Genomic DNA, 17,513 nt, shown 5'->3' with positions numbered 1-17,513 from the left:
AATAATAATAATAATAATAATAATAATAATAATTGCTTTAAAAGTATATATAATTAAGCCAGTCATATTAACTACTTGGGGGATTTATTTGACAAAAAGAGTATTCAAATCACACAACAAATTGTAGTGGGAAAACTATCTCGCAATGTCCTTATTTGGCAATCAGCAATTAGCTCTTCAATATTAGTATATATTTAATATTTTATGCCCTAATTTTTATTTGATCTCCCTTATGTCCCATATTTGATTTCAACCATACTTATACAATTATTTTATTGACAATTATAATCAATATTGACTATATTATCTTGCGTTTGTAAACTTAGAATTGTCTATTTAAATACACAAATTTAACATTCAATTATCTATGCATGAACAATTCCAATATAATCTTGCCTTGATATACTTTAAAATACTTATTAAAAAAAAAAAAAACATTGGGCATTAACCAATCGCGCAATGCGCGTAAAAAAAACTAGTATATATATATATATATATATATCTACTACTATACTAATAAGAGCCCAAGAGAGTTAGGCCTATAATGGGTAGAAAAAATGGCGGTCAAATTTTTTAATCAAATGAATGGCTCAGATTGATCAGATTTTTAATTTTTTCTTAAGATTTACTAATTTATCCTTAATGAATATGATTTTCCGTTAACTTTTCCGTTAAATATTATATTTTCTGTTAATTTCTGTTAGTTCACCGTTAACTTACTCATTGATTTCAATAAGAAAGGTCTTAGGTTCGAACCTCATCCCAATCAAAGTTGACATAATTAGTACTCCATTTTACTCTTATTAAATTAAATAATAATTTAGTAGCTACAACAAAAAAATAATACATGCATATATATGTATTTCTTTAATTTAGAATTATGTGTCTACAATGTTTTTATTCAAAAAAAAAAAAAACATTCATTATCAATAAATTAAATAAGATAAATGATTTCATTAGTTATATTGTCTTTATTTTTTTTCAATATAAAAATTCTTTACATTCAATTTTATCAATTGATTATATTCGCTACATTATCCCTACAATGTCTTTATTAAAAAAAATTATTCATTATCAACAAATTAATTAAGAGAAATAATTTTATTAGTTATATTGTCTTTATATTTCTCCAATGTAAAAATTCTTTACATTCAAATTCATCAATTGATTATATTCACTGCATTGTCTATTATCTTTTTTGTGCACTATTAGCGATTAGCGTTAGCGGATTTGACTAGCGAATTATATCAACGGTTGGTAAAAAGATATTTGAAAAAATTAGCTGTTTAGATTATCATGTAAAATGACCTAAGGGTATAATAATAATAATAATAATAATAATAATAATAATAATAATAATAATAATAATAATAATAATCGCTTTAAAAGTATATATAATTAAGCCAGTCATATTAACTACTTGGGGGATATATTTGACAAAAAGAGTATTCAAATCACACAACAAATTGTAGTGGGAAACTATCTCGCAATGTCCTTATTTGGCAATCAGCAATTAGCTCTTCAATATTAGTATATATTTAATATTTTATGCCCTAATTTTTATTTGATCTCCCTTATGTCCCATATTTGATTTCAACCATACTTATACAATTATTTTATTGACAATTATAATCAATATTGACTATATTATCTTGCGTTTGTAAACTTAGAATTGTCTATTTAAATACACAAATTTAACATTCAATTATCTATGCATGAACAATTCCAATATAATCTTGCCTCGATATACTTTAAAATACTTATTAAAAAAAAACATTGGGCATTAACCCAATCGCGCAATGCGCGTAAAAAAACTAGTATATATATATATCAACTATACTAATAAGAGCCCAAGAGAGTTAGGCCTATAATGGGTAGAAAAAATGGCGGTCAAATTTTTTAATCAAATGAATGGCTCAGATTGATCAGATTTTTAATTTTTTCTTAAGATTTACTAATTTATCCTTAATGAATATGATTTTCCGTTAACTTTTCCGTTAAATATTATATTTTCTGTTAATTTCTGTTAGTTCACCGTTAACTTACTCATTGATTTCAATAAGAAAGGTCTTAGGTTCGAACCCCATCCCAATCAAAGTTGACATAATTAGTACTCTATTTTACTCTTATTAAATTAAATAATAATTTAGTAGCTACAACAAAAAATAATACATGCATATATATGTATTTCTTTAATTTAGAATTATGTGTCTACAATGTTTTTATTCAAAAAAAAAAAACATTCATTATCAATAAATTAAATAAGATAAATAATTTCATTAGTTATATTGTCTTTATTTTTTTCAATATAAAAATTCTTTACATTCAATTTCATCAATTGATTATATTCGCTACATTATCCCTACAATGTCTTTATTAAAAAAAATTATTCATTATCAACAAATTAATTAAGAGAAATAATTTTATTAGTTATATTGTCTTTATATTTCTCCAATGTAAAAATTCTTTACATTCAAATTCATCAATTGATTATATTCACTACATTGTCTATTATCTTTTTTGTGCACTATTAGCGATTAGCGTTAGCAGATTTGACTAGCGAATTATATCAACGGTTGGTAAAAAGATATTTGAAAAAATTAGCTGTTTAGATTATCATGTAAAATGACCTAAGGGTATAATAATAATAATAATAATAATAATAATAATAATAATAATTGCTTTAAAAGTATATATAATTAAGCCAGTCATATTAACTACTTGGGGGATATATTTGACAAAAAGAGTATTCAAATCACACAACAAATTGTAGTGGGAAACTATCTCGCAATGTCCTTATTTGGCAATCAGCAATTAGCTCTTCAATATTAGTATATATTTAATATTTTATGCCCTAATTTTTATTTGATCTCCCTTATGTCCCATATTTGATTTCAACCATACTTATACAATTATTTTATTGACAATTATAATCAATATTGACTATATTATCTTGCGTTTGTAAACTTAGAATTGTCTATTTAAATACACAAATTTAACATTCAATTATCTATGCATGAACAATTCCAATATAATCTTGCCTTGATATACTTTAAAATACTTATTAAAAAAAAAAACATTGGGCATTAACCCAATCGCGCAATGCGCGTAAAAAAACTAGTATATATATATATCTACTATACTAATAAGAGCCCAAGAGAGTTAGGCCTATAATGGGTAGAAAAAATGGCGGTCAAATTTTTTAATCAAATGAATGGCTCAGATTGATCAGATTTTTAATTTTTTCTTAAGATTTACTAATTTATCCTTAATGAATATGATTTTCCGTTAACTTTTCCGTTAAATATTATATTTTCTGTTAATTTCTGTTAGTTCACCGTTAACTTACTCATTGATTTCAATAAGAAAGGTCTTAGGTTCGAACCCCATCCCAATCAAAGTTGACATAATTAGTACTCTATTTTACTCTTATTAAATTAAATAATAATTTAGTAGCTACAACAAAAAATAATACATGCATATATATGTATTTCTTTAATTTAGAATTATGTGTCTACAATGTTTTTATTCAAAAAAAAAAAAACATTCATTATCAATAAATTAAATAAGATAAATAATTTCATTAGTTATATTGTCTTTATTTTTTTTCAATATAAAAAATTCTTTACATTCAATTTCATCAATTGATTATATTCGCTACATTATTCCTACAATGTCTTTATTAAAAAAATTATTCATTATCAACAAATTAATTAAGAGAAATAATTTTATTAGTTATATTGTCTTTATATTTCTCCAATGTAAAAATTCTTTACATTCAAATTCATCAATTGATTATATTCACTACATTGTCTATTATCTTTTTTGTGCACTATTAGTGATTAGCGTTAGCGGATTTGACTAGCGAATTATATCAACGGTTGGTAAAAAGATATTTGAAAAAATTAGCTGTTTAGATTATCATGTAAAATGACATAAGGGTATAATAATAATAATAATAATAATAATAATAATAATAATAATAATAATAATTGCTTTAAAAGTATATATAATTAAGCCAGTCATATTAACTACTTGGGGGATTTATTTGACAAAAAGAGTATTCAAATCACACAACAAATTGTAGTGGGAAACTATCTCGCAATGTCCTTATTTGGCAATCAGCAATTAGCTCTTCAATATTAGTATATATTTAATATTTTATGCCCTAATTTTTATTTGATCTCCCTTATGTCCCATATTTGATTTCAACCATACTTATACAATTATTTTATTGACAATTATAATCAATATTGACTATATTATCTTGCGTTTGTAAACTTAGAATTGTCTATTTAAATACACAAATTTAACATTCAATTATCTATGCATGAACAATTCCAATATAATCTTTCCTTGATATACTTTAAAATACTTATTAAAAAAAAAACATTGGGCATTAACCCAATCGCGCAATGCGCGTAAAAAAACTAGTATATATATATATCTACTATACTAATAAGAGCCCAAGAGAGTTAGGCCTATAATGGGTAGAAAAAATGGCGGTCAAATTTTTTAATCAAATGAATGGCTCAGATTGATCAGATTTTTAATTTTTTCTTAAGATTTACTAATTTATCCTTAATGAATATGATTTTCCGTTAACTTTTCCGTTAAATATTATATTTTCTGTTAATTTCTGTTAGTTCACCGTTAACTTACTCATTGATTTCAATAAGAAAGGTCTTAGGTTCGAACCCCATCCCAATCAAAGTTGACATAATTAGTACTCTATTTTACTCTTATTAAATTAAATAATAATTTAGTAGCTACAACAAAAAATAATACATGCATATATATGTATTTCTTTAATTTAGAATTATGTGTCTACAATGTTTTTATTCAAAAAAAAAAAAACATTCATTATCAATAAATTAAATAAGATAAATAATTTCATTAGTTATATTGTCTTTATTTTTTTTCAATATAAAAATTCTTTACATTCAATTTCATCAATTGATTATATTCGCTACATTATTCCTACAATGTCTTTATTAAAAAAAATTATTCATTATCAACAAATTAATTAAGAGAAATAATTTTATTAGTTATATTGTCTTTATATTTCTCCAATGTAAAAATTCTTTACATTCAAATTCATCAATTGATTATATTCACTACATTGTCTATTATCTTTTTTGTGCACTATTAGCGATTAGCGTTAGCGGATTTGACTAGCGAATTATATCAACGGTTGGTAAAAAGATATTTGAAAAAATTAGCTGTTTAGATTATCATGTAAAATGACCTAAGGGTATAATAATAATAATAATAATAATAATAATAATAATAATAATAATAATAATAATAATAATAATAATAATTGCTTTAAAAGTATATATAATTAAGCCAGTCATATTAACTACTTGGGGGATTTATTTGACAAAAAGAGTATTCAAATCACACAACAAATTGTAGTGGGAAACTATCTCGCAATGTCCTTATTTGGCAATCAGCAATTAGCTCTTCAATATTAGTATATATTTAATATTTTATGCCCTAATTTTTATTTGATCTCCCTTATGTCCCATATTTGATTTCAACCATACTTATACAATTATTTTATTGACAATTATAATCAATATTGACTATATTATCTTGCGTTTGTAAACTTAGAATTGTCTATTTAAATACACAAATTTAACATTCAATTATCTATGCATGAACAATTCCAATATAATCTTGCCTTGATATAATTTAAAATACTTATTAAAAAAAAAAACATTGGGCATTAACCCAATCGCGCAATGCGCGTAAAAAACTAGTATATATATATATCTACTATACTAATAAGAGCCCAAGAGAGTTAGGCCTATAATGGGTAGAAAAAATGGCGGTCAAATTTTTTAATCAAATGAATGGCTCAGATTGATCAGATTTTTAATTTTTTCTTAAGATTTACTAATTTATCCTTAATGAATATGATTTTCTGTTAACTTTTCCGTTAAATATTATATTTTCTGTTAATTTCTGTTAGTTCACCGTTAACTTACTCATTGATTTCAATAAGAAAGGTCTTAGGTTCGAACCCCATCCCAATCAAAGTTGACATAATTAGTACTCTATTTTACTCTTATTAAATTAAATAATAATTTAGTAGCTACAACAAAAAATAATACATGCATATATATGTATTTCTTTAATTTAGAATTATGTGTCTACAATGTTTTTATTCAAAAAAAAAAAACATTCATTATCAATAAATTAAATAAGATAAATAATTTCATTAGTTATATTGTCTTTATTTTTTTTCAATATAAAAATTCTTTACATTCAATTTCATCAATTGATTATATTCGCTACATTATTCCTACAATGTCTTTATTAAAAAAAATTATTCATTATCAACAAATTAATTAAGAGAAATAATTTTATTAGTTATATTGTCTTTATATTTCTCCAATGTAAAAATTCTTTACATTCAAATTCATCAATTGATTATATTCACTACATTGTCTATTATCTTTTTTGTGCACTATTAGCGATTAGTGTTAGCGGATTTGACTAGCGAATTATATCAACGGTTTGTAAAAAGATATTTGAAAAAATTAGCTGTTTAGATTATCATGTAAAATGACCTAATGGTATAATAATAATAATAATAATAATAATAATAATAATAATAATAATAATAATAATAATAATAACAACAATAATAACAACAACAACAACAACAACAACAACAACAACAACAATAATAATAATAATAATAATAATAATAATAATAATAATAATAATAATAATAATAATAATAATAATAATAATATTAATAATAATAATAATAATAATAATAATTGTTTAAAAAATATATATATAATTAAACCAATCATATTAACTACCTTGGGGATACTACATTGGGGAATAGATATTACTTGGTAATAGAGCCAGTAGCATTAAAAAAAAAAAAAAACTACATTGCAATGTCCTTGTTTGCCTTAATTTTTAGCAGTTAGTTATTCAATATTAGTATATATTTAATATTTTATGCCTTAAGTTTTATTTGCTCTCCCTTATGTCCCGTATTTGGTTTCAACCAATTGAAACATGCCCCCTCACGTGTACGGTGGACTGAGATTCAAACCCATGACCTTGGATCTGGCTTTGATACCAAATTGAAACATGTGTTCCATCTCAACTAAAAGCTTAAGCTAATAGTTGGATACACATTAATGGATATATGCTCACACAACCATACCTATACAATTATTTTATTGACAATTATAATCAATCTTGATTATATTATCTTGCATTTGTAAACTTAGAATTACCAATTTAAATACACAAATTCAACATTCAAGTATCTATGCATGAACAATTCCAATATAATCTTGCATTTATATACTTTAGAGTACTTATTTAAAAAAATATTGGGCATTATCCCAATCGTGCAATGCGCGTAAAAAACTAGTATATACTAATAAGAGCCCAAGAGAGTTAGGTCTATAATGGGTAGAAAAAATGGCGGTCACAGATTTTAATCAAATGAATGGCTCAGATTGATTAAAAGATTGATCAGATTTAAATTTTACACTAAAATTTCCTAAAATACCCACACACCGTTACTAATTCCGTTAAAATTTTAAGAATTGCCGTTAGTTCACCGTTAACTTACTCATTGATTCCAATAAAAAAAGGGTCTTAGGTTCGAACCTCATCCCAATCAAAGTTGGCATAATTAGTACTCTATTTTACTCTTATTAAATTATATAAATAATAATTTAGTAGTTACAACAAAAAATAATACATATGCATTTCTTTAATTTAGAATTATGTGTTCACAATGTCTTTATTCAAAAAAAAAAAAATTATTCATTATCAATAAATTAAATAAGATAAATAATTTTATTAGTTATATTGTCTTTATTTTTCTTCAATATAAAAATTCTTTATATTCAAATTTATTAATTGATTATATTCGCTACATTGTCCTTACAATGTCTTTATTCAGTGAAAAACAAATTATTAATTATCAATAAATTAATTAAAAGAAATATTTTCATTAGTTATATTGTCTTTATTTTTCTCAAATGTAAAAATTTTTACATTCAAATTCATCAATTGATTATATCCACTACATTATCTATTATCTTTTTTGTGCACTATTTTTCTAATTAAATATCAAAGTTATAACATAAAATAATGCTATATATTTATTTACCAAGTATTTTATTAATACCATCAAAAAATTAAAAAAATATAATTAATAAAGGCAACTATATTAACTACTTGAGAGATTTTGTGACAAAGAGAGTATTCAAATCACACAACAAATTAAAGTGAGAACTACCTCGCAATGTCCTTGTTTGACAATCAGCAGTTAGCGGTTAGCGTTAGCGGATTATACTAGCGGATTTGACCAGCGAATTTATTTAATTATTAACATTGGGTAGAAAAAATGACCGCCAAATTATTAAATCAAATGAATGGTTCATATTGTTCAAGTTTTAATTTTTTTTCTTTTAAGATTTTCTAATTTATCCTTAATTATATGATTATCCATTTAACTTTTCCGTTAATTCACCGTTAGTCTAATTCTAATATTAAAGTCTAATATAGAATTATAACTACACCATTAATCTAATTCTAATATTAAAGTCTTAATAGAACTTAACCACAAATCCTAATGTCGGAATCTCCTCAAACAATATTAGTATATATTTCATATTTTATACCCTAATTTTTATTTGTTCTCCCTTATGTCCCGTATTTGGTTTCAACCATACCTATACAATTATTTTATTGACAATTATAATCAATATTGACTATATTATCTTGCATTTGTAAAATTAGAATTACCTATTTAACCCGCACGGGCTTAGCTCAATGATTTAGTGGGTAGTATTTGGGAGAAGAGACCAAGGTTTGAACCTCGGCTGCGGCAATGCGGGAATTATGTCCAAAGTGGGCAGATTCCTTGTGCGTACCAGCATTTGGCCCTGTCTGCTGAACCATTGAGTCACCGTGATTTACAACTTCCCACAATGCTCTGTCGGGTCGGAGTGTGGGGGGACCCTTGGGGTTGGGGACTCAACCTTTGGGAGAAGAATTACCTATTTAAATACTCAAATTCAACCTTCAATTATCTATGCATGAACAATTTCAATATAATCTTGCCTTAATATACTTTAAAGTACTTATTTAAAAAAAAAAAAAAACATTGGGCATTATCCCAATCGCGCAATGCGCGTAAAAAACTAGTAATTTAATAAGAGTAAAATAGTGTACTAATTATGTCAGTTTTGATTGGGATGAGGTTCGAACCTAAGACTTTTTTTTTTTATTGAAATCAATGAGTAAGTTAACGGTGAACTAACAGAAATTAACGAAAAAGATAATATTTAACGTTAAAGTTAACGGATAATCATATTCGCTAAGGATAAATTAGAAAATCTTAAGGAAAAATTAAAATCTGATCAATCTGAGCCATTCATTTGATTAAAAAATTTGACCGTCATTTTTTCTACCCATTATAGGCCTAACTCTCTTAGACTCTTATTAGTATAGTAAAAATTCATAACAAAATATACAAAAACATGAATTATGAACTCCAAACATCCACAATTACTATATATATATATATATATATATATATATATATATATTAAGAACTTTGGTTAACCGACACTTTCGAACCGTATTAACCGTTAACCGAAATTTTAAAATTCCTCTAACCATTAACCGAACTTTGTCGGTTCGGTCGGTTAACCGAAAATTATCCGAAGTTTGCACACTCATGTTCACCTGTGTTATCTTCAACTCCTCCATTTGGAGAAATCCAAATAAGAGTTCTCCAAAATTATACATAAATTTGGAGAATGGAGAGCACTTAGACAACTGGAGAGATGATTTTAGTAAACAAGTTTTTCATTTTCCATTCTTCCATCTCTCCAATTCTATGTTATTCTACAAAATCCTCCATTTTTCTATTTTGGTAAACGATCGCATAACTTCTTCAATCTGCAGAGAGATGATTTCTTGTGCAAGGGAAGTGACTTCTAGCAAAGAGGTGATTTCTCTTGCAGAAAAGTGACTTCTAACAAGATCAGAAGGTGGTTTCTCTTAGTGGCGAGCGTTTTGGGTTTCGATTCGATTTTTTTTTCTATTTCAGTTTCAATTTTAAAAAAATCAAATCATTCGGTTTAACATTAAATTTCGGTTCGGTTTCAAACGGTTCTGGTTTGATTCGTTTCAGTTTTGGTGGAAGTTCACTGTTTGAATGTTTCCTTTTTCGCCCGATCGATTCTTCAGGTTGTTCACTTGGAATGCCACTTGAAATGTTTTGTTGATGACAAGACATCCATCTGTATAGTTAATACTAGCATTTTCTATGCGTGATGCGCGAAAATTCATGCCCAATATTAAAATATTGATAAATACAATTAATTAAAAATTATAATTTGAATTATATATACACAAATAGTATATGTATTTTGTACACACACATATAATTTACCATTCATAGAAATTTAATTAAAATATAATTAAATGTTAAATTAATTATACAATGATTTTAATAAAATGATAATTAAAAATAAGAAAAAGATATGATAGATATAGGTGTATGGTAATAATGATGTGTTATCAATGTTAGAATTAAAAATTAACGGTGTAAAGATAGTTTTGTTTAATAACATTGAAATGTACAACATTTAAAGTAAAATGTACACATTTATTTGCATATAAAAAGATGGACATAAATCAAGGATATAACCTTGATTGAGACTTATTATGTTTTTAGATTTGAAAAACAAAAATTATTAAAAGAATAACTTTCAAATATTCATAAAAATTTTCAACACAAAACCGTTTAAAGAAACTGGATTGAAATACCAGAAACCGAAATTTGAATTCCAAATTCTGGAATTTAATTCCAGTTTGTTCACTGGAATGAAATCCTAGAAATTGAAATTTACTTTAATAAGTACTTCATGTAAGTGTTGACACAAATGGACTTATATCTCAGTGGGTAAAGCTCTTGCAAAAGAGGTTTTCGAGTGGATGGAGTATAATTTTCGTATCAAAAGATCAGTTCAATTTTTGTTAACACCCTCTCAATAAAACTCGTTGCACAGAGTTTTCCTTTATTGACTCTATTAGAATTTAGTATTTGTTTTATACTTTCTCTATTTGTAGCAATCCAAAGAATCAATACCTACCACTGATCGGGATTTAATTATGCGACTTTCCTTCAAGATGAGCCACAATGCCTTCTGAGCACAACGTGTTCTCTATTTTTATTGGTGCAATGTAATTATAGTAGGTTGTAGGTCCCGTTACTGAAAACCAAAACGATGGCGTTGGAGAGTTTCCAAGATTATTGCGTGCAAGCCACTGAGGCAGCTATAAATTCAGATTCAATTATGTAATTAAACAAATATTGGTATTGGGGACCAGCTTGTAAAATCCTTGAAAATTTTATGTGAAGGCCGCAAAGAAAAATGTCATTTAAAAAAAAAAAACTTTTTTGCTTTTCAGAAAACGGAAAAAATAAAGATTTATAATTTCCATCAAATATTAATCTTTTCAATTAAAAATTTATTACATAATCAAAATAGTTAGAACAATGAATTGTATAATTGTGACATTGTCAACCGCTCTTTTAAACATAACTTAAGTCAGTCACTTACATATTAGACCATCTTAAAAGGGCACGCCGAAAAAAAAAAAAAAAAAATAGCGCAAATGGACTTCAAAGGGCACGGCATTGCACAAAATATTTGGTGGGGGATGAACAGTGCAGCGCTGCACTGTTCATCTCACACCAAATTGGTGTTGTTTATTTATTCTCAAATTATCCTTTGTTTTTATTTATAAATTTTATATTATTAAAAATAAGAGTAAAAGACATTTTTGGTCCTAGATTTATAGTGACTTGGACAATTTTAGTCCTTTATAAAAGAATTTGCCATTTTATGGACAGAGTTATTGTGGCGAGGACATTTTTGGTCCTCCGTCTATATTTCTGTTAGATAACCGTATGAGAGAGGGACAATTACGTCAATTTAGGCTATCTCTTTATTGTGAGATGGACGATTTTGGTCCCACGACCATGCCTTTACTCTGACCCTCATTTATTTATAGTTTTGCACTACGAAATGCTCTGTCCACAACCATGTCTTTACTGCAACTTGGACTCTCCGACTCCTTCGAATTATGACCGAGAAGAAAACAAAACACACATAGATATAATAGATAGAAGGAGGTAGCCTAAATTGACGTAATTACCCCTCTCTCAGACGGTTATCTAACAAAAATATAGACAGAGGACCAAAAATGTCCTGGCCACAATAACTCTGTCCATAAAATGGCAAATTTTTTTATAAAGGACTAAAATTGTTCAAGCCACTATAAGTCTAGGACCAAAAATGTCTTTTACTCTATAAATTACATCATTTAAAAGATCTCATCAAGACGTTTAAAACAAGACTAATATTGAACATTGAATAATTAAAAATGAAACTACGTCAAGTATAAATTTAACAAAATTAAAGCAGATCAAATCTAAAATTACTTTAAACAAAATTAACATAATATTTGCATTATAATTATATTTTATATTAAAATATTTAAAGATAATAACATAGTCATAATTTATGAGAAAATAAATTATTTTAGTAGAAAAATAAAATTTGGTATAATGAGTGGAGATGAAAAAATTTAATGTAAGAAACTAAGAATATACTGAGAATATTTCTTTTAGTGTAGAAGGTTGAAATGGCCTGAACTCTTGTAGTGACCCTCCCACCAAGTTGAACATGAAGGATTAATTTTTAGTTAAGATAATTATGCACTCTAATAAAATTACAATACATCTAATTATATTTACATTGTTGTCTGTCCTAAGAATTATTTGACATTTTATCAACTCATCAATAAACATATTCCGATTCATGTTCAGTTGAGTTATTATGATTTACTTCCTCCCATATGCTTTGTCGGACCGGGGTGTAGGAACCCTTAGAGTTGGGGTTCAGCCTTTTAGAAGGAATAAACATATTTCGTTTTTATTTTTATTTTAATTTTATAACACATGTTTACTGATTTTGCTGAATTATACCCTAGACTTTATGAACTCACTTCCAGACCCAAACATAACAAATTCCATCATGCATGCCGTTAAAAACAAATTTTAAATAAGACTTCTCATTTGCTAGATCGACTAATGCCCTAGTGGCATCAATGAACATATTCCAAATCATATGACATTGATTTTTTTTTTTTTTTAAATCTCTTTTAACAAGAAATTGGAGACCTTATTCATTTAAAATTCAGTAGTAATTCTTTACCTTTATCAAAACTTTTTGTTTTTTCTCTCTCTTAACCTTTTTCTTTCGAAAAATTTTATCCACACTTCCAATAAAAAGTTAAAGTGCTCATATGTTGTTCTAGTTCGCCGAATTTTTAGTTTGAGTACTCAAACTTTAAGCTGTGATTCATTTTATTATGGGAGACTGACGCTACAGTGCTCCTAACACCCTCAAGATGTAGCGAATTGATTTTAAGAAAAATGTGTGTTACACACGACTTGAATTTCTTCTTCTTCTCATTTCTTGTGTTGGGTTTATATTCTCAGAATTGAAAACCCTTTCTTTTCATTTTATTTATTTTTGTATAAATAATTAAATCTTTTAATTTCATACCAAACTTTGTTGAAATTAATTTTTTAAAAATTAAATTTCATTTTCGGTTAGTGTATATATATTGGTAGAAAAATGTAAATTTTTCAGAGTAATATTACATTTTTCAGTATAAATATTACATTTCTATCTTGACCTTCTCATGTTACATATAAGGATCGTAAAAGGATTTTACACAAATTTTTGGCAACCAAAATAAAAGTAAAGAGGAGTTATAAAAATAAAAAAATAGCATTCACAAATAAGAGGGAATTTGAAAAAAAAAAAAAAAAAATCATGCAAAATATTTATATATGTATAGCATACACCAGAAGTTCGTGACTAGAAAATTTCACCATACCGTTCAGGCGTTCACCGCCATATCTCTCTTTCTCTCAGAACTTAACAATGGTGCAGAGCTCCTTCTGCATACTCTCATCAACGTTGCCGTCTTTGTTCCCGTCCAATTCCGCCGCCGATTCGCCGTCGACTTCCTATCTACCGTCACCGAGAACTCTCTTCCTCTGCAGGCGCAGCCCTAGGTTCTCCAAGCTCAAAGTTCAATCCAAGCAGCAGCAGCAGCTGCCGATTGATGGAAATAGTAATAATTCCAATGGCTCGGCACCGGCGGAGCAGTTTCTGCAGAACAATTCGATTGCGGACTTCATGAGGTTCAGACAGCGTACCAATTCCGATGACCGGCGAGCCGAGCTGCAGACAGCCGTTGTTAGTTACCGGAAGAGGTTTCCTTGGTCTATCCTTCAGCCCTTTCTTCGGGTAAATTTACAGATTGAAGATTCATTTATCAATTAGATGCTAAGTATATGCATATTTGGTGTTATCGGAACTTGGCTTCTTACTGACGGTTGAAATTATTTATGTTTTCAGGTTGATTTGGTGTCCACCATACATATTGCTGATAAAGAGTAAGTTTTGCTCACTTTGATTGAGAAAACCTTACTGACAATGATTTGAAAATCAAATTTTGATTGAATTGCCACAAGTTTGGAATTCTTGACATTTGTGAATAGTTATATAAATTGTTTATGGCTCTGTTTGGTAAAAAATTCGCCTATAGGCCAATTATAGCTTCTTTTTTTTTTATCACTATTAATTGTTTGATTTAGTTAAAGTGTTTGGTTAATTAGCTTTTTGCAACTCCAAAATGTTAAAATTCAAAAAGTTACTCCAAGCATTTTCAATTGACTTTTTTAGAAAAGAAATTATACCAAACAGTTATCAGCTAACAACTAATTTACCAAACACTTTTCTACAACAGTTAATGTTATCAACTAGTTATACCCTCTAATTAACACAATCAGCTAACAACCATTTACCAAACAGGGTCTATATATTTGAAGAGGTAGGGCTCCATGAGCTTTAAATCCATTGGTTAGCAATTGAAATTAGAGTATTCTCAAGTTTGGATAGTTGGATGAATCACTTCCATAGTTTGAAGAGTGAAGGGCTTTATTGAGAGTGCATTAAAATTAATAAATGAGATTCAATTCCATTTTCAGGTAGAAAGATCTTCAAATTTTGATTGTCTGTTGCTTATCCTCAACTATCAGCATAGAAAACGTAAAGTTATCACCGACTTCAGTACGACTAATTGTTTCATTTGCAGGTACTTTGCAACCCTTCAGAGGGAACTTGAACCATATGATTGTGTTCTTTATGAAATGGTAGCTAGTAGGGAGAGTTTAGAAAGCAGAAGAAATCTTGCTGTCAAAAAGAATATTCAAAGTTCAAAATCAAGGGGTCTTAATATCCTTGGTTGCATTCAGAGACAGATGGCAAGACTTCTTACCCTTGATTTCCAATTAGATTGTCTTGACTACCAGGCTGAGAACTGGTACCATGCAGATCTCGACTTTGAAACCTTTAAGTTACTTCAGGTACTCCATAAGTTCTGGCTGCTTGGTTTCACCAGGGATGTTGATATGCTTAATTCATAGCACTTTCAAGATTGAATGTTCTTAAGTCTTAACCTTTTCCATGAACTTCTCTCTTCTCAGCTTGAGAAAGGTGAGAGCTTCTTCACATTTGCGAGGGATATGACGATTAGATCTACCAAAGCCATTGTGCAATCAGCATCAATGCCAGATGATCTTGGCCCTTGGAGATCCAAACTTCTGTGGGCTTCACGTGTGCTACCTATGCCTCTTATCGGACTTGTCATCATTGGAGGAGTCTGTGCAGATATAGGAAGTCAGGCGTCAGAATATCCAGAGATAGAAGCGCTGTCAAGGCTTGATTTTGGCGCTGCGATGAAAGTGTTTCTTGCAAAACGACTAACATCCGAGTAAGTGTATTCAAGAAAAGGTGGATAGAGACAAAGAACTCCGTAAAAGTGTAAAACATCTCTATATATACAATGAAGATTGTTGTAACGCCTTGGTATTGCACATGTAGATTCACGCAGGTGACAGCCGATGTGGAGGCAAAATCCGTTATAATCGGAGAGCGAAACAGGGCTGCAACTGAAGCACTTCAGAGGGCAATCGACGAGGGCCACAACAAGATAGCCATCCTATACGGGGGTGGCCACATGCCAGACTTGGGTCGACGACTACGCGAAGAGTTTGACCTCGCCCCCTCTCAGGTACAATGGATAACAGCCTGGTCCATCAGGAATAGCAACACAACAAGCAGTTCACTTCCATTCTTGAAAACAGTGGCAGAAGTCTTAGGGTGGCCATTAAACAGGTACCAAACACTAGCACTGCTAATATTTTCATCACTCCTTGCATTAGATCTGGTGTTCTGGGAGCTGTTTTTTGGCACTACTGCTAATTGGATTACACAGGCTGCTTCCGACATTTTCCATTACGTTAGCAATTAATAATGATGATGATGTTGGTTTATGTAAGGTGCAGGCATTGTTAACAGAACTTGTACAGATTCCAGATTGTAATTCTTCAGATTGGCTCTCCTTAAAGATCCTTGTTGTAAGGGAGTATTTGCAATTGACAATAATCTAAAAGATAAATATACCATAATTGGGGATTTAAATACGCATTCCTGGTATTATCAAGCACAACCCTATAATGATGGAAAGAGCTTTAGGAGTAGAAAAAATTTGTAAATTGAGATTTGCATTTCAGATTGTTGTCAAGTGGTGAGCAACTACTGTGGTTGTTTCTAGGCAAATTATACCATGGACTAGGGTCTACCTTGCATTGTAGACCCTGGTCCAAAAATAACTTTAAGATTTTGTATTTATAGTTAACACATTCTTCTCCCAATAGTTAACATATTTTGCATCTGCAGTCGATAGGTACAAAATGTGTTAATTAAATATATAAAATTTTTGTATCAGAATTCACAATGCAATATGAACCCTAGTGCAAACCCCAGTGCATGGTATAACAATTGGTGGTTTTATTGGTCAAACTCATAAGCTTGTTGAGTGCATTTTGCACAATTCTTTTTTATTATGCATCCAAGGCACTGCTGGCTTCATCTAGGACGATTTTGGGGTTCTTTAAATTGGCATTGGCTATTCAATCCTTTACTTTTGTCTATGGATGTCAATCTTAATCCAAATTCGATGGGGTAGCCCGATAAACTCGATGACTTAATAGAGTTATCCAAAATTTTTTGGAAATAACCTAAACTATTGAAAGCTATTCTTTATTATGGAAGTGATATGAAACACAACATATATAAAATTTGTAAGTAAGTTCACCTTTAGTATTTTTTTTTTTAACATTTTAAAATAAAATTTTAATAAATATATTACAAAATAAATTATTTTTTACTGTAAATATTATATTATAGTGTAAGTATCTCTCTCTCTCTCTCTCTCTCTCTCTATATATATATATATATATATATATATATATATATATATATATATATATATATATATATATATTTTATTTATTTATTTAT

At 28.3% G+C, this 17,513-nt stretch overlaps 1 protein-coding gene across 1 annotated transcript; it reads left to right on the top strand.

Moving 5' to 3' along the window:
* The first annotated feature begins 13,944 nt into the window (after window positions 1-13,944).
* LOC109175041 lies at window positions 13,945-16,689 on the top strand. The gene is made up of 5 exons (XM_019324302.1): window positions 13,945-14,393; window positions 14,505-14,542; window positions 15,244-15,514; window positions 15,635-15,921; window positions 16,032-16,689. Exons 1-5 carry the CDS (start codon window positions 14,025-14,027, stop codon window positions 16,459-16,461), a joined length of 1,395 nt encoding a protein of 464 aa, XP_019179847.1. The 5' UTR covers window positions 13,945-14,024; the 3' UTR covers window positions 16,462-16,689.
* The last annotated feature ends 824 nt before the right edge of the window (window positions 16,690-17,513 follow it).

Source organism: Ipomoea nil, unplaced genomic scaffold, assembly GCF_001879475.1.
Source record: "Ipomoea nil cultivar Tokyo-kokei standard unplaced genomic scaffold, Asagao_1.1 scaffold0164, whole genome shotgun sequence".
NCBI lineage: Eukaryota > Viridiplantae > Streptophyta > Magnoliopsida > Solanales > Convolvulaceae > Ipomoea > Ipomoea nil.
The sequence above is the reverse complement of the archived record's forward strand: the minus strand, read 5'-3'. Positions and strand labels throughout refer to the sequence as shown.

Excerpts from the sequence above, each read along its gene's own strand:
- LOC109175041 (XM_019324302.1), top strand. The coding sequence starts at position 14,025 with ATGGTGCAGAGCTCCTTCTGCATACTCTCATCAACGTTGCCGTCTTTG. Across the intron at positions 14,543-15,243 it reads ATACATATTGCTGATAAAGA|GTACTTTGCAACCCTTCAGA; the intron begins GTAAGTTTTGCT and ends TTTCATTTGCAG. Across the intron at positions 15,515-15,634 it reads AAACCTTTAAGTTACTTCAG|CTTGAGAAAGGTGAGAGCTT; the intron begins GTACTCCATAAG and ends CTCTCTTCTCAG.